We start from the raw sequence: 17,763 nt of genomic DNA on the forward strand, positions 1-17,763 counted from the left end.
TCCGCGTAATGGATGTGGTTGATGATGATGGTGATGGGGGGAGGATGAAGGAAGGGAGAATGGTTGGGGACGGATGACGAGCGACAGCAGGCTGATAAAGCCATCGTCCCCAGGCACTACAGGCACAGGCAGTGACGCATCCAGTCACCAGCCAGCCGAGTGATAACAGACTGTGGGGCAATCGAGACTCATGATGGCTTAGCGGGTGGCGGATTTGGCCAATCCGATGACATCTTGGTTTCCAAGGCGATGCGATAACGGGAGCTTTACAGCGAGCCGCGCCTCAGAAAGACAAAGTACAGGTACATGTCTCAGGACGGGCCCCTGTTGTGCCGTTCCTGCGTCAGGCATCCGGAACCCCAGAGCTCCGTGTTCAGCGCTTCGGTCCTGGACCAGACGTGTCCTCTCCAGTGCGGATTGCGTGACAACCTGGACTCCAGCACCAAACGCACCAAATGCCCACAGGGGTCTCCTATCAAAAAAAAAATTAAAAAAAAAAAGAAGACGAAGAAAAGCGCCATCTAAACACTGGCCTACTGGGAGATACTTGCCATTCTTAATACTGAGATCATCCATGGCAAGGCAGGATGGAGCACCAGCTCGGCCGCCCCAAAACTGTGCCCCAATACGACAGATGTGAAGTACTGGTACTTGGCATCCCTGGGTGAATCCTTCCGAGTGGTGGATTGCGAATGCGGGGGAAGCTCCATCCCAGGTGACCGCCTGATCTGAATTCTGGGCCCCAAGATCAGTCGCCTGCTGCACGTGCTCCGTTACCAGGCCCCAGCTCTCACCGTCCCAATACAGGGTTTCTCAACTTTTGACAGAAGATCGTTGAGAACTAATAAACGAGCATGCATCTACCTTTACTCCCCATACTTTCCCGAACCCTGGGAATGGGTGACACGAAACTGTGAGTCTCCATTGTGTGGCTGGTTTAGGATTGACGTGGCTGTACATCCAAAACCCCTCTCAACCAGCGTCTCTCTAATGCCCTACCCTATACAATCCCCAGTACAGCCAACAAACCATTGTCATGAGTTTCACTCGAGTCAAAATAATGCTATATATTCTATAAAATAATAACAGGTAGAATTGCGCTCTAAGTAGTGATGAAGATTCATAAATCTGCTCTTGGAGACATTGTATATCGCCGAGGTTTAGGGTACGAAGTAGTAGCAGCTCTTAAAACACCACGTCATGAGACACATTATTCAACCACTACAGAATTTGTCGCTGCAAGTAAATAAATACCTAACGAATTTTACCTTACGCATTGATATCCCAATTTTCCCCTATCAAGCCAGTGGCTCGCCCACCTACCTTCGTGAGAACATGAGCTTGCAGTGATAAGTGAGGTGCCTTCGGATGGGGCTGAGGTGACGGGAGTTGGAGGCAAAGGCGGGGCAGTGAGCTGACAGTGGGCCGTGACTGACTACGAGTACCGTATGTTTGGCCGTCGCCTGCTGCCTTCCAAGTTCCAAGGCCAGGCGCTGACACGACGGTTTCGTTGCTCCAAAAGGCACGAGCCGCCATATTTCCATACTTTGCACACGTTAAAAGCTCGCAGAGTTTTAGTCGACTCGTTTTATGATCTAGGGGTACGTTCATCTAGTGGCCTCTTGTCGACCTCCAAACTGCAGCTGCCCTCCAAAACTTGATCTCCAGTGCGGCGCGCCCACATCACGAACCTTGACCGCTGCACGGCTCCGCGCGTCTTCCGCTTCCGAACCCGAAACCACGCTCTTTCGATGCTGAATCTGTGCGACTGCAACCTGGACCCTTGAAGGGCGTCTGGGGAGAGGAAGAGGAAATTTGGGGCGCTGCTGAAGAGCCGTCTCCTTGACCGAGTGGACCATGTCTGCACTTCCCCGACGTTATCGGTCGTCCACCTCGGCCTCGAATCCTACACACTCTAAGTCGCTCGAAATATTGACGGCTCAGCTCGACAGAATTTCCCAAGATGCGTCAGTTCACCGCGAAGATGGGTATCCTGACTCTTCCAAGCTCGTTAAAGGCCTGCGCAGCGTCGCCCAACAGGTAGCGGCACCTGGCACAGCCGGGCCCCAGGACGATTTCCGTCACGCTCAAGGCTTTGAACGGGTCCTCGACACCTTACGTGCCTTTTCAGGCTACTACAATCCTGAGAAGCGCACAGAGACCGAAATACTATCTCTATTCAAACTTTTGAAGGAGGCGCTGAATGTGCTATCGTCTGCACTGCGCAACCATGCCGGGAACAAGCGCTTCTTTAGATACCGGGTTGATGGTGGGGGCTGGGAGTCCCTTGAGCAGGTCATCGCCAGTATAGGGCTTGGAGGCGCTGAACCAGATCCTTGGGTTACCTGCCACCTCTTTGGAAAGCTGCTATCCTTTTGTCTTGACGACGAGGCTATAGACCTTCTCTGCCAATCCATTGCCAAGACACTTCGGCCAGATACCGAGAACCCACCGCAAAGCGAGGATGAAGATAGTGTCGAAGAACAGTGGGACCTTCTACTGGCCCAGTCTATCGACAATGTCGGTCCTAGTGTACGCGAGCTTGTCAATGCTAAGACCATTGTTCGACACCCCGAGATTCTCAGAGCTGTAGTGAGCTTCTGGAGCGCTCTTCCGCGCGCAAAAGATATCAAGCCGACCCCTGGATCTCTCATTGTGCTGGAGACGATACACTCCGTCGCCTCAGAGTCCGTCCACAATCGTGTTGCGATACACTCCACCGGTGTGCTCTCGCTGTTCTTGCGCTCCGCCTTTTCGCCTGATTCGACCTTGACCTCGGTTGAGCACCAAAAGGTCTTGGACATATGCAAGCTGCTCATGTATCTTGGCATCAATCAACCAGCTGACACCCAATTTCTGCTCACGGCCTCTAGTGCAGAGGCATCCGAGTTCTGTCTGGACATGACGACTAAGTACTCTGGGCCCCCGTTCTTTCAGTTCGATTTGTCAATCCACGGGTACTCTTCGCTCGAACTCCCAAGCCTGGGCCGTTCATTTCCACCCCAGTCAACGGCTGGATACACCTTCACTGCCTGGATCTGCGTGGACACCTTTGATACGGCTTCCCACACAACCCTCTTTGGCGTGTTTGATGCTACACAAACATGCTTCTTGCTCATGTATCTTGAGAGGGACACTCAAAATTTCATCTTGCAAACTTCGGTTTTCTCAAATAAGCCCAGTATTAGATTTAAGTCGGTTGCCTTTAAGGAGAAGGAATGGTATCACATCGCTGTTGTCCATCGCCGGCCGAAGACGATGAGCTCGAGCAAAGCCTCCCTTTATGTCAACGGAGAATTTGCGGAACAGATGCGCTGCAACTACCCGCAAACTCCACCACTCTCGAACGGGAGCAACGAGAGCTTTGCCTCTTTTAGCTCCAGCCAGAACAAGACGAATCCTGTACAGGCTTTCCTGGGTACCCCGCGGGACTTGTCTAACAAGGTTGGCCCGGGCCAAGTCTTTTCAAGATGGTCACTTGCCTCAGCACACCTATTCGAGGACGCGCTCAGCGATGACTACCTGGCGGTGCACTTTGGACTTGGGCCTCGATACCAAGGTAACTTTCAGGATAGCCTGGGTGGATTCCAAACCTACGAGGCGTCAGCGACTTTGGGATTGCGCAACGAGATTGCCCACCCCGGTACCAATGAGAGTTCCGACATTCTGAAGGCCGTTCGCGAGAAAGCGAGCACGTTACTTCCCGAGTCCAGGATCCTCCTTAGCATCCTCCCCCCAGCGACATTCCCTAGTAATGTGCAGTTTCTCAACACTGGACTGCTTCGGTCTCTACCTCGATCAGCTGCGCGCAGTTTGTTTCGCTCGTCGAATCACGAAGGCTCGCCCCTGGCCATAAACTGTGCTGTTCCTTGCGTCACAGATGCATTATTCAAGGCGCATGGTATTGCGTCCTTCCGTGGAAGCCCCGTCGTAGCAGTGCCATCCTATATGGATGAGAACCTATGGCGCCTTGCTGGCTTCACGCCCCTGGCTTTGAAGCTCCTAGAAAGGGCGTCAAGCGTTGAGGAGGCCGTTCGGGCGTTGGAAATCATGTTTCATTGCATTCTGAAAAGCTGGCGGAACAGCGAGGCCATGGAAAGAGACAATGGCTATGGAATTCTAGGCATGCTTCTCCGATTTAAACTAGGCTATGGTGGCTGGACTGGTAATGATGGTTCAGTATCGAAGCTCTTGATCTCCAACGAAGAAAGGAACAGCCTCGTATTCCGGATTCTTAGCCTTACCCTCGGATTTGTGGGATACAACCACGCCTCGCCGATTGAATCCTTCATCATTAATCCTTTGGCCTACCGCATCCTGTTGATCGACCTCGACATATGGCGCAAGTCGGAACCTCGGGTTCAAGAGCTCTATTATAAACAGTTTGTGACCTTTGCGGTCCTCAGCAAGTTCCACGAATTCAACCGTAGGAGGCTGATTCGGATGCGTAAGTAATTTTCTTTCTCCGTCATTAATGCTCTCTAACATATGCCAGGAATCGTCAAGAGGCTGCTTGATGCTGTGAAGGGAGAAGCTGTCGCTGAGGAGGTTATGCCTCACTTTATGGCTGCTTTTGAAGTTTTGGTGAAATCAAATCTCAATCCGGAGGTGATGAGGTCCTTAGCTCTGTTCATCACTTATGCTTTCCATTCGCCCGCAGCATCGCTACCGCGCACACCAAGGCCATTGTCAGCAGCTTCTAGATCGAGCACTCCGATCCCTTTGAGGAAAACAGTGGCCGAAGTGAGCCCAGGCTCCGGCTCTCCCACTGGGCTCAAGTACCTCCCCAAGAAGAGGCTAGGCACAAAGATACTGGTCATGTTCTCGGGGATTCTTTGCGAAAAGGGCAACTTCAATCATATCAAGAAGTTTGCAAGGACTGTGACAAACAAGGTAATACAATCCTTCTGTTTTGGCAGGAACATGGCTGCTAATAATGACTGAAGTGGTTGCTCTACCTCCTTGCCGAAGACGATGTCGAAATTGTTATCCATGGCTGCAAAATTCTTGCCCGCCTCCTTGTTGCACATGGAAACACCTACACCACAAAATTTGCCAATAGATCTGGCGGATTTACAATCATGGCTAACCGTCTGCGGAAATTTTGGGATGTGCCCACTTTGTGGCCAATCTGTCTGAGCATACTGTTTGGATACGATGTTGCCGAAGTCGACTTCGGGCGCGATTTTGACTTCTTGAGTCTTGTGGACATCTTCGGAGAGCGCAAGGTGGCCTACCCCGACTCTCTCCCAATCCTCACCTCCATGCTGCAACACGGGTTCAAGGAAGTCATGAGGCACCAAGAAGATCCAGACTCCCCAGCCGACCGGCTGGCTCCCGCGGAAGGAAGCCGGAAACCCACAACATCGAATCCTGAGGGGCGGCTGAGAGCAAAGTCCATGGATCTTGCCGACGCCCTGGATAGTCGATGTAAGTGCCAAATGTTGACAAAAGCCGCCGAAACTCACTAACGTAGACTCAAGTGACTTTTACGGGCGAGAAGGAGAGAGTTCTTGGTCATACTACGGTTTTACAGACTGTGATATGGTTTTTGCGGGATCTCCACTTGAGATCCCCTGAGTTTAGGGAATTCGCTCTTTCTTCGGATTGGGTTCGGCTTTTGTTGGCTGCTATATATCCCGCCATCGTGAGCGCGGATGCCGTGACACCGGAAGTCGAACTGAATTCTGGTGAAGCAGCTCTTACTTTTGACGGAACTGATGTTATCATTCGGCCTTTGGGAGGGGGCACTGCCCCTGCGCCCATCGTGCGAACTAGCAGCGTCGATGCTATGCCCTCTCCGCAGTCAACGCCACCTAAGGGAACGCCGCTACGGAGGGCCTCATCGTTTGTTCTCTTGACCACCCACAAGACTCGGCAAGATTCTAGCTCGGCTCGACTCAGTCATCCCTTGTCGCCTCAGAAGGTTTCGTCGACCTTGAAGCCCAGTACACTTTTGGACGAACTCGTAGAACTTGTCACCCAAGTCTTCATGGATCAGCTCATTTCCCGTAAAGAGTTTCCGGGCTTTGGTCTCTTTACCAAGGTTCCTCCCGGATTTAAAGAACACCAGGCATATTTCGAGTCATTTATTCTACGAAAAATGGTCACGAAGGTGACGAACTATGTGCAGAAGTCTGGTAAGACAATCTGCGAACCACGCATTCTTACGAACCTTGCGAGGTTCTCTCTGCACCTCTCGGAAGCAATCTTCGAGGGATGGTTCCTCAACGGTGCCGAGGACATGATCGACTTCAATGGAATGTTGTTGGAATTTCTACAGCGGCCTGATATTGAGCAGTTGAAGAGTGTTCGACTGTGCAGTCAAGCCGTTTCCATGATTCGTGGCTGCCTTTTGAGGGTTATCCTTCTCAAAATGTCGGATTTGGATAATGTGGAGACGGCTGAAGAGGATGCGAAGAAGTTCATGGATAAAATGGCATACTGGCAGATGTCCATCTTGGGATGCTTCAGCTTTGATGACGATTACTTGAAACTATTCTGGTACCAGCTGTACACGAAGCTTGTCGATGACAAGCCTTCTGTGCGGCTAGCTGCAGCGACCTTGATGCGTGTCATCCTGGTCCAGAAACCCGAGGAATCGTTCACCCTTATCCGATCATGCATGCTGCCGGATCAGCGGAAACTGTCACAGGATTTTCAGAAGCTGACGGAGGTGGATGATGAGACGTTTGTTGAGTGGGTTGACAACCATCGCCCTTCTCTCGACGTACTCTTCTTTGGCACCATGGCAAAGACTTGGGAAGATTTTGTCGCCACGGAAAACGCCAGAACGTTTGAAACAGCAAAGACGCGACTGTCTAAGCGCAAGGATAAGCTCAGGGCGTGGTATGCAGAGAACGAAGTGGCCGACAAAACACTCTTCAACCACGAGATTGGTAATAGTGCGTGGATGAAGAGCATTTACAGCTCGGAGCATTTCAAATCCCAGCGCCTCATCCAGGATCAGCAAGATGATTTGGCGTTCCTCATACCTACATGGCGGAAAATGGAGAGGGACCTCAGGAGGCCTGGTGCCGTCTTCAGCGAACCTACCCCAGCTAAGTGGAAGCTGGACCGGACGGAGGGGCGAAACAGGATGAGGCTGAGGCTTCTTCCTGATTATTCCGCCAAGGAGGACAATTATCAACCGAAGCGCAAGGGCACTGGAACTCCGCAACCCACCTTACAAGTCAACACGATGGAGAACCCCTCCCCGTCTCTGGCGCCAACGGCGACATCACCAAAGAAGAGATCATCAGCCAACTTGGCGGATGGAAACCGTGATGGGAACTTGGTCAGGTCTGAACAACGGAATGCTGACCAGGCAGAGTCTGGGTTCGCCCCCGAGGATGATTTCGAATTGGTCGATGATCCAAATGACCCCAATGATGAAGACAGCTTCGAGGACAAAAACCGAAAGGTCATGCGTCGACTGGAGCACGGAGACCAGGTACAAGCGGCCTACAACGTATCTCGGATCACAGGCCTCGAAGCATGCGAGGGCATCCTCATAATAGGTAAAGATGCTCTCTACATTATGGACAACGTTTTCCAGTGCGCCAGTGGCGACATTGTCAATGTATGGCAAGCTCCGCCCGAGGAGCGAGATCCATTCACCCAAGTGGTAACGGGTGCCAAGACGATGGAGAAGCGCCAGAACGCGGGCAACCGAGAACAGGAATCGAGGCATTGGCGGTGGCAAGACGTTATCAGCATCTCAAAGCGACGGTTCTTGTTTCGCGATGTTGCCATTGAGATCTTCTTCACCGACGGGCGCAGCTATCTTCTCACGCAGATCAACAGCGCCATGAGAGACGAGCTTTTCGTGAAGATGATGAACAAGGCACCTCATACGAGCACGGCCAGTGCGCTGCCAAACCCCGAGGACGCGTGGCGGCTCGAGGTGCTCAAGGTTGTTGATGAGGCCCCTCAGGGGCTTGGTTCAAGACTCGGAACTTTATTCAATGCAGCACCGTGGAATCCCATCATGAAGCGCTGGCAAAAGGGCGAAGTCTCTAACTTCCACTATCTCATGATGGTCAACACCCTAGCTGGCAGAACATTCAATGATCTTACGCAGTACCCTGTGTTTCCATGGATCATTGCTGATTACACTAGCGACGTCTTAGACTTAGACGACCCCGCAACGTTCCGTGACCTCTCAAAGCCAATGGGAGCGCAAACTCACGGCCGGGTCCCTGACTTTATCGAGACGTACACTGCTCTGCAAGACATTGGGCAAGAACCGTTTCATTACGGGACTCACTATTCCTCGGCGATGATTGTTTCGTCATACCTAATCCGGTTACCGCCGTTTGTGCAGTCTTACTTGCTGGTTCAGGGTGACAGCTTCGACCACGCGGATCGCCTCTTCCAGTCCATTCCAGATGCCTGGGACTCTGCTTCCCGAAAGAACAAGGCCGACGTACGAGAACTGACACCCGAGTTCTTTTGTCTCCCAGAATTCTTGACCAATATCAATGATTATGACTTTGGTCGTCGGCAGAGCACAGGCGCCAAGGTCGATAATGTCATCTTGCCACCCTGGGCCAAAGGAGATCCGAAGATATTCATCGCCAAGCACCGTGAGGCTCTCGAGAGCCCATACGTCAGTGAGAACTTAAACCACTGGATTGATCTAGTGTTCGGGTACAAGCAGCGAGGCGAGGCGGCGGTGGAGAATCTGAACGTCTTCCACCACCTATCTTATGCTGGTGCAAGTGATTTGGATCGCATCACAGATGCGAATGAGCGAGCAATAACTGCCGGCGTAATCCACAACTTTGGGCAGACACCGCACCAAGTGTTTTCCAAACCACATCCGACCCGAGAGAATTTGAGATGCCCCATTCGGAGGCTTGATACAGCGGTATTCTCGTTACGGTGTCTCCCGAATCCTCTGCTAGGTATGCTGTACCATCTCTCCCTTCTCCCTGTCGACACTGAATCTAACAACGTTTATAGAGAGCCGAGAACGTGTAGCGTCCTTGACTTACGCTCCTAGGCTTGATCGCCTTCTTTGCACCTCCCCATTTCGCCTCAACTTCCCTCCGTACGACAAGTATCTGGAATGGGGCTTCGCTGACAACAGCATCCGTTTCATCTACGGCGATAATAGAAAGGTAAGCTTCCCGGTGGGCACCATGGTAGGTAGAGTGAATGCTGACACCCTCAAGCTGGCTGGGCTATTTGAGAACCTTCACATCGGCCAAATCTCGTGCGCAACCTTTGCCGACTCAAAGACGCTCATCACGGCTGGAGAGGACTGCGTTATCTCCGTATTCATGGTGCAAACATCACCAAACAAGCCAGTCGAGATTACTCCGAAGTCAAGTCTATTTGGGCATAAGACACCAGTGACAACGATTGCCGTGAGCAAAGTATTCAGCACGTTTGTGTCAGTGTCCTCGGATGGACAGGCGTTGCTGTGGGACCTGAACCAGTTGGCTTTTATTCGGAAGCTGCCTCTGGTTCGACCGGTGGAGGACGCGAAAATCAACAGCGTGACTGGCGAGATTCTCCTCTGCTCGGGACCGAATGTGCTTCTGTATACACTCAATGGGTCTCTGATCCTTGATGTCAACGTCTGTCTTGACCAGGATGATTATGTCCACTCGTGCGCCTTTTACGAAGGCGCCGGGAACGAGTGGCTCGAGGATCAGCTCATCTTCACTGGCCACCGCCGGGGCCGCGTCAATGTGTGGCGGAAGAGTATCAAGGGCGGGAAGTGGACCCTTGACTTCCTGCGACGCCTTGACCACATCAACTTCAAGGCTGATACAGGTGGCAACACAGAAGCTGGAATTACCTGTGTTAGTCCGATGCCAACGTGCCTTTATACTGGTGACGAGGACGGCCGTGTGGTGAGTACTTCCTTCCTAGGAATTTCACGTAAGATGCCCGTTGCTAATAACAAACAGTATGAATGGAATTTTGCTGGTAAAGATAGATAGAGCGCGACTTCACAGGGTTATTCGTGGGCTGGCGCACAACTCCCTAAGGAATTGGCCTAGATCAGAATTGCGCACAGTGTTTCTTCGTATAAGACACGAACGAGCGAATAATGAGCCTTGGATGCATGAGCTGCGGCGTTTTGTGGCGTTGTCGATACGTAGGGGGGTGCTGGGATTGGTGGACTTGCGCGCAAGACCAGCAAGCATATACATATCACACTTGCTGTCTTGTTTGGATCGGTGGTTGAATTCAAGGAAAAGCTTGTTGTAGCGTCAATCAGGACTGTTGAGGTCCTTGTCTAGTAATGGCTTGTCCATGGCCTCGAAACGCCCTATATGTACAAGAGTCATCCGTCCATGACTCGACATTCATTCAACGTCCACTATTCGGGATCTTCCAGAAATCTTATGCTTTCATTCGTCGTCGTAGCCGGTCAATTGTTTCCTCGGGCCGGTGGGAACTAGACAAGACTGGGTCAGCAGGCGTGGACACAACCTTCGACGTAGGTGGTCTTGTTCGTACCGGGATAGGTGGACGGGACGGGCGGGGGGTCAATGTCGCCTAGACGGTAGCGGAGGGCGCGGCCGGGGTAGATCATGACAGGGCCGATGCCACCGATGATGACGGACCAGAAGAGCGCGGGCCGCTCGCGGGCTGCCCAGCGGCAGTACTTGAAGGGGGTGGACCAGAAGTGCGGCGCAGCGGACATGGTGGCCTATTGTAGCGAGCACAAGGTGTCAGAATCTTGGGGGAGAGCGAGGGGCGGAGGGGCGAGCCTGCACGTACTCAATTGAGGATATTGAGGTTGCGCTTGGTGGATTGGTTCGGGGACTGAAGCTCTCACGATGGACGATGCATGCGATGCAGTTGGATTGAGATTTCGGAAAAACATAGTGCCGGGTTGTCTCTGGTTCAGAAACCCCCACTGGTGTGGTGTCCACCAGTGGCGCTCCCCACCCCGGTGGCTGCTGGGGCCTGGACGAGGCTACGTATCCCGAAGCTTTGGGAGCTTTCGAACGGTCTTTCCGACAACACCAACAATCTGCCCCTGACAACGTCCCCTTTTTTTGCCCACAATTCGCGAAAAACCGGCACGATGCGGTCGCTCCTGAGCCTTGTCGTGCTTCTTTTTGCGGCGATTGTGTCGGCTGCCAGCACGTCGGGCAATAGGCTGCTAGTAGTGGCCGATGATGTCGCAGACAAGGAGGCCTACACTACGTTCTTCGGCGACCTGGCGGGTGAGATACCTAGAGGGATTGGAGGGTGAGGATGATGGCTGACCGATTGAAATAGCTCGAGGCTACGAGATTACGTATGATACGCCGCGGAGCGATGATCTGAAGCTGTTCCATCTGGGAGAGAGGACATATGACCATTTGGTCTTTCTGCCCACCAAGGTCAAAGGTGCGCTGGAAAGCTAAAGCTGCAGCTGCGCTGAGATTAAAAAATGCTTACCATTCAATGTAGCGCTTGGCCCTAAGCTGACACCGAACATACTCGTTGACTTTGTCAATGCCGAGGGCAACATCCTCATTGCCCAGTCTTCGAACTATGCCTCGTCCACGTCGATGGTATCCTTCCTCAATGAGATTGGCATCTCCCTCCCCACCGAGAGAACCGACCTCGTCGTCGACCACTTCAACTTCGATACCGTTTCCGCTCCCGAGAAGCATGATGTTCTCGTTCTCGACGCCCCCTCGCCCGTCCGCGCCGGCATCAAGCCCCTGTTTTCTGTCGGCGAAGGCGCAGTCCTCGCCCTTCCGCGAACTGTCGGCCACGCTCTTGGCGCTAGCCAGCTTCTGACGCCGATCTTGCGTGCCCCCGCGACGGCATACAGCTACAACCCCAAGGAGCAGGGTGATGTGGTCGAGGCGGACGAGCTCTTCGGGGCTGGTGCTCAGTTGGCGCTTGTGTCGGCCTTCCAAGCGCGTAACTCGGCGCGTGTCGCCGTCCTGGGCTCCGCTGAGATGCTTCAGGACAAGTGGTTTGACGCCCAGGTAGCCCGTCAGGGCGAGAAGAAGATAGCCACTGCGAATAGGGAGTTTGCTAAGTGGCTGTCAGGGTGGACCTTCCAGGAGGTTGGCGTTCTTAGGGTGAACAACATTGAGCACCGTTTGAAGGGTGATAATGAGACCAACCCAGGCATCTATCGTGTCAAGACTGAAGTGGTGAGTGATGATTTTACTGCCTTACAGTAAGCATAGGTGGCAATGGCTAACGAATCTACAGTCTTACAGCATCTCTGTCTCCGAATACTCCTGGGACTCGTGGCGCCCATACACTCTTCCTGAATCGGACGCTCTGCAGCTTGAATTTTCCATGTTGTCTCCCTTCCACCGTCTCGATCTGGAACCCATCGAGACGACTGCCGATGCTACCGTTTATGGTACCACCTTTATCCTGCCGGACCAGCACGGCATCTTCAACTTCCGCGTCAACTACAAGCGCCCCTTCCTGTCCAACGTCGACGAGAAGAACACGGTCAGTGTGCGTCACATTGCGCACGACGAGTGGCCGCGTAGCTTCGTCATCTCCGCCGCCTGGCCATGGATCTCAGGCATCGGCGCGACGATCACTGGCTTCCTGGCCTTTTGCGCCGTCTGGGTGTACAGCCGGCCTGCTCCCTCTAAGAAGACGCAGTGAGCGAGGCAGACTTAGCTGATCTCTATGAGAGAATGTACGATCTGAATGTGCCATTGAAAGGCACGCTGGTATGGGAAAATTCATCGCAAAGGCAAACTATTGGGCCCATGATAGGTGTGATTTGAGTGGATTTCAAGCAGGCACGTAGAGGAATAATAGAATCCTGTTCTTTGGTGCACATCATTGATACATTGAGTGCTGGGCCCAACATTTCTCTGATAGAGTGCCGTGTGATTACGTTTGTTCCCAAGGATTTCCCCTACCCATGTTCCCCTTGGATATTTTGACCTGGATTACTCGTACTTCACTTAACGCTGAACGGGCGACCATTTGATGATTTTAAAATCTTCCATTGAAATGCTATGACGAAGAAAAACACATACAAATACCCTCAGATTAGCTCTCTTGTGTTCTCACTGACAACGCGCGCGACTGGAGGCGTAGCTCACTGGCGCTGCTGCCTGCAAATTTGGCTTTTTGGACATTCCATCATCACCGGGCTCATGTGTTTTGTTTCTTCGACCGCTAACCATCCCACCAAGAAAATCCACCGTCAGCAAGCATCCATCCCACCGCTTCCCTCCGAGCTCAAGCCTGCTCCGATTGAAAACTATATGATGTGAGTATCATGAGCTCATCCGGTCCATCTGCTCAGAGCAGAGGACCAAGGACGATTATGCTTCTTGCAAGGGCTTTTTCGGTCATTGCGGCTGTGGTGAAGAGCTCAAAGGTGAGGGCAGAAAGGAACGAAGGCAAACAGAAGGGGAAAAGCGAGGCAAAGACAGATGGGTTGAGGAAACGGAAAAAAAGCTGCTCAGATCTCTGTTCTTCGGTTGAAGACGCTCACGCTCCCGCCAGGGTGGGTTCAGGTCCTGACGCTCACACACTCGCCAGGGTGGGTTCGTGCCCTGGCTGTGTGCTGAGTAAAGGAGAAGTCGCGTAGCTTTTGGTGTATGGCGATCATCACTGCAGCAAACAAGCGTGGAGCTCCATACTTACCTGGAGGCGTCGGGCTGATAGCAAAAGAAGCCCAGAGGAAATCATGTCGGAGGCATCTAGTGTTGGAAAAAGTGCCGAAAAGAGGGCTCAGATTGTTCTTCTCCTAGAGAAGAACAGGCCATCGATCTGGTGTGGGTTCTGTCCACCAGAAAGAGGCTAACTCTGCTGCTCCAGGACTCCCCGGTTCGCTGTGGGAAAAAAAGGGTTCTGTAGCGTTGGGTTCTATTGGGGGGAGTCCATGGAGAGTCGCTCACGACGATCCTGCCGAGTGGGTTCTGGCCCTCGGGCTTACGGATTTGCGTAGAGTCCATCATCACTGCCCTTGGCATGACTGGAGAGGAATGAAGCGTTGAGCACTGCTGAACTTGGAACTCTTGCGTGTCGTGAGCGATGAAGAGGATGTCGAAGCTGTTCGAGATGCTGTGGGAAGATGACAAGAGATGACAAGAGATGGCATGAAGATCTGTGAGGAAGACTGATGGTAATGATGAGGAAGGAAGAAGTCGTGAGGAAGTGGGAGAGAAGGAAGGCATTTATAGTCGGGAACATAGATGGTGGTGATTGCGCACTTGCCCAATCAACGAATTTCCAGACCTAGGTGACGACACTTGATGTTGGCTTTCCTGATCCTGATCGTTGGTTGGCCGATTAAATGGAGATGAAACGAGGGAGCGGTGAAGGCCCATCAAGATGTTGAAAGTGTTGACAGTGTTGACAGTGTTGACAGTGTTGACAGCTGTTGACAGCTGTTGGCAGCTGGTGGCAGCTGGTGGGCGGCCGGCCAGCAGTGCTGGAGGTTTGGAGTTTTGGTGGTGAAGATGAAGTGACGTTGGGGAGACGCGCTTAACGCGTGCACAGACCTGGCGGCTGAAGTGTGGGTCATAGTCACCGCAGAGTGGGGCGGGTATGTGGCTGGTGACTCTGAGCTCTCCGTGGCGCTTCAATTCCACGCGAGGCTGAAATCTTTGGATGCGACAACCACGTACTCGACCTAAGTCTCCTCAACGCCTTGTGGTAGAGCACAGCTACAACGTTGTCCGAGTTACCCTTGAACAACCGCAAAAATGGTACTCGCACTCTCCCCTCGCGTTTCGAGCCCGGTGCTGACATGTCCAGGCGCGTAACTCAGAAAAGGCCCAGTCCATGCTCTTTCGCTTCCGTGAAGCGCAAGCAGCGGACTTGGGCATCGTCGACGCCGGCCGCACCCGCCGCCCTAAAATGATCACCGAGGTCGACCAGATACCCGCGGCTGAGAAATGGCGCGGTCAGGTCGTCAAGGAGATCTCGCGCAAGATGACGCGCATCCAGGATCTGGCCCTCAGCGACTACCAGATCCGCGACCTCAATGACGAGATCAACAAGCTCATGCGCGAGAAGCACATGTGGGAGGTCCAGATACGAAACCTCGGCGGTCCGAACTACATGCGGGGTGGTGGAAAAATGTACGATGAGCAGGGTCGTGAGATTCCAGGCGGTGGGAAGGGGTACAAATACTTTGGCAGGGCGAAGGAGTTGCCTGGTGTCAAGGAGCTGTTTGATGCAGCGAGGGCGAAACACGAGGACAAGCCGTTGGAAGAAAGCAAAGATCTGCGAAAGCTGGTTGACGCGGCATACTACGGCTACGCCCCGGACGAGGAGGATGATGCTCTCCTAAAGTACGAGGCCGAAAAGGAGCGGCAAGCGGTGGCCCACCTACTCGAGACCGGAGATCACGAGGCTCCTGAAGGGTGGGTATCGCTACCAGGAGATGCGGGCGATGGCATGGCATGGGAGCTGCCGACTTTGGAGGAGGTCCAGGAAGAGCTGATTGAGAGGAGGAGACGAAAACTGCTGGACCAGCTTTGACAGGTTAGCGGTCAAAGACTGCGATTTATTTCGACCAAGGGTGCCGTGAAGCTCTTGCCGTGCACTAAGCACCACCACGCCGGATGGGATAGGCGTGTCTTAGGCCAGGCCACAGCCCAAGATGCCCAACGAACCCGAGGAGCACGGGCCAGCATCTTTAAGGTTGCCTGTGCCCAGCTCGATTCTGGAAGCGCCAACATGGCGTTTTGCGAATATCATGGCATTCGGCGCCAGTCGCAACCACTTACGGGCCCGGAAAGCTGGTCTGCGTGGTCCTTGCGTCGAGAACTTGAAGGCACCGCTACCAGCCTCGGCTGTGGGGGCGGATCGGTGCCTGTGCATTGTCAGGAGGTTGACGGCATATCACTGAAATTAGGAGTTATCTGGCTGGCAAAAACAGACATTGGTTAACGGGTCAAGGAGTTTAGGGTATCATGATAGTGAACTGGTAGGACTGGGTAGGCTTCCACGATCACCCGAGTGAATAGAAAGTCATGAATTTGCAATGCAGAAACATGGGGGCGAAGAAAGTGAAGGAGCTCCTACGGATAGCACATCTAACGAGGTTGCTCTCGCGGGGATACTCGGCTTCATGTGGCACCTACGCAATGCGGCATGCTTCCGCTCGTAGCCGTTATTCTGCCTCAATTCCCTGAAGCAGAGTCCATACGTGCATCGTGGGGTGACATGGCGTAGGGAGGGACGTTCTGCATGTCAGCGCCACAGAAGATCGACTCGTGCTCGCGCTGCCCCCCTGGCTACGATGTCATCCTCCTTAGGCATGATGCTTGTTGCGCTGGTTTAGGCTGTGGTTGAGACTTGGCTGCGACTACGAAGTAAGCACGGATGGATTAACCTTCGTATGAAGAGACATTCCGAAGGTAGTTTAAGCAATGAATGCAACCATAGATCTACGTACGAAGTAGTAATCATCTGATTCCTGTGCTATGTGGTAACTGATCACAGTTTGGGGTCTGGACTCGAGCCGGCCGTAGGGGATTGGCTGGGTGGAGGTGAAACGACTGCAAGGCGCAGATCGTCATCTTCAATCCCCCAGATCGAGGTTCAGGGTTCTTCAGAATCCCGCCCTTTAGTGGTTCGGCGGTTGGCTCGAGCGCCAAATTGCGCTGCTCGTCTTGCAGGTCTTGGCGCTTTCGCCGTTGGGTGGCGTTGGGAATGGCTCATCATATGGCGGTTGCCCAGTGGTCATGCTCCTGAAAGAACACCCCTGGGCGCTTCCACTTGGTCCTTATCGGAAGCCCCTTCCCGGTCTTGTTTGGTCCATCCTTCCTCCCGACTACGATTCTTTTCATATTGTCTTTCTCTCGTTGCTAGCTTCACTCGTTTTGCTTCTCATTGGCGATTCTAGTTAGTGTCCAACCGACACGTCCGCTCTTTTCCGCATTATTTCGGGGCTCCCAAGATCAGGATCAACACTCAAGTTTTCGGGACCCTGCCTGCAACAGCAGCTGCTGCAACACACATCTATCCCCTGCTCGTCGCCAACAGCCCCGCGAACCCGCCATCGCCCGCCAACGAACTCCCCTCCCCTGAAAGTCCCAACGCGACGAAGTCATGCCGATTTAGCCATTTTGTTTCCTGCTACTCCTTCCATTGCGTCTCCGTACCTACGAGATCCTTTCTGCGACAGCGTTTGATTTCGACACGAGACGGGCCATTGTGGACATTGAGTCTACCGACGTTGGATTGGGTCGCTCACTCTACCTTCTGGCAACTGACGCGAACTCCCTGCCAACGGAGGCACATCTTCATCAAGGGGGCAAGTTTGGCGCTTCCTAGGCTTCGGCCTATTGACTGTCAACATGGTTTCTTTTTTTGGTCTGCGTTTTGGAGGTGACAAGAAGAAGTTGCAGTGAGCATCCAGAGCGTACCCGCGCATCCAGCATCTACTAACTCGTTGTAGGGAGAAGCAACAGGAAGCCGAGAAGTCAGCAAAACGATGGAAGAAGGGTGCCCAAGACAGCTTGGGGTCCGACCAGTCTTTCGGTCACACCCTCCCACGTCCCCAGCGCCCTCCATCACGACCAGGAACAAGCAATTCGATTCGCAGCACCATGCTCTTCCGCGCCCCGTTCGCCAATTCCGCAGCAACGTCGTCAATGGTTGATCTTGCGCCTCCCTCACCGCGAAGGCCCAGCATTGCCAGTCTACGCCAATCCGCCTCCAGCTCCCATCTCAAAGGCGGGCGACCAAATATATCTGGACCAATTGGCCCTCCATTACATCTGCTTGGAGCCGACGCCTCGCAAATCGCGGCTCTCGCAAGACCTGGAACCGCAGGGTCTATGAAGAAGGACG

General features: G+C 53.2%; 4 protein-coding genes across 4 annotated transcripts; 3 read left to right on the plus strand and 1 right to left on the minus strand.

The window, feature by feature from the left end:
* Positions 1-1,857: 1,857 nt before the first annotated feature.
* Positions 1,858-10,016, plus strand: BPH1 (uncharacterized protein; the record flags this gene model as incomplete). Its single annotated transcript, XM_083192059.1, has 7 exons — positions 1,858-4,447; positions 4,496-4,893; positions 4,947-5,430; positions 5,484-8,808; positions 9,008-9,125; positions 9,180-9,866; positions 9,972-10,016. 7 exons carry the CDS (start codon positions 1,858-1,860, stop codon positions 10,014-10,016), a joined length of 7,647 nt encoding a protein of 2,548 aa, XP_083053273.1.
* A 354-nt stretch (positions 10,017-10,370) lies between these two features.
* On the minus strand, positions 10,371-10,666 carry N19M (NADH:ubiquinone oxidoreductase subunit NDUFA3; the record flags this gene model as incomplete). The annotated part of the gene is made up of 2 exons (XM_083192060.1): positions 10,371-10,417; positions 10,480-10,666. 2 exons carry the CDS (start codon positions 10,664-10,666, stop codon positions 10,371-10,373), a joined length of 234 nt encoding a protein of 77 aa, XP_083053274.1.
* A 387-nt stretch (positions 10,667-11,053) lies between these two features.
* WBP1 (dolichyl-diphosphooligosaccharide-protein glycotransferase) lies at positions 11,054-12,600 on the plus strand (the record flags this gene model as incomplete). Its single annotated transcript, XM_083192061.1, has 4 exons — positions 11,054-11,195; positions 11,251-11,361; positions 11,425-12,125; positions 12,187-12,600. 4 exons carry the CDS (start codon positions 11,054-11,056, stop codon positions 12,598-12,600), a joined length of 1,368 nt encoding a protein of 455 aa, XP_083053275.1.
* A 2,063-nt stretch (positions 12,601-14,663) lies between these two features.
* Positions 14,664-15,444, plus strand: ISY1 (Isy1-like splicing factor; the record flags this gene model as incomplete). The annotated part of the gene is made up of 2 exons (XM_083192062.1): positions 14,664-14,666; positions 14,716-15,444. 2 exons carry the CDS (start codon positions 14,664-14,666, stop codon positions 15,442-15,444), a joined length of 732 nt encoding a protein of 243 aa, XP_083053276.1.
* Positions 15,445-17,763: the final 2,319 nt, after the last annotated feature.

This window comes from Amphichorda felina (assembly GCF_050947745.1).
Source record: "Amphichorda felina strain 45539 chromosome Unknown scaffold_2, whole genome shotgun sequence".
NCBI classification, from domain to species: domain Eukaryota; kingdom Fungi; phylum Ascomycota; class Sordariomycetes; order Hypocreales; family Bionectriaceae; genus Amphichorda; species Amphichorda felina.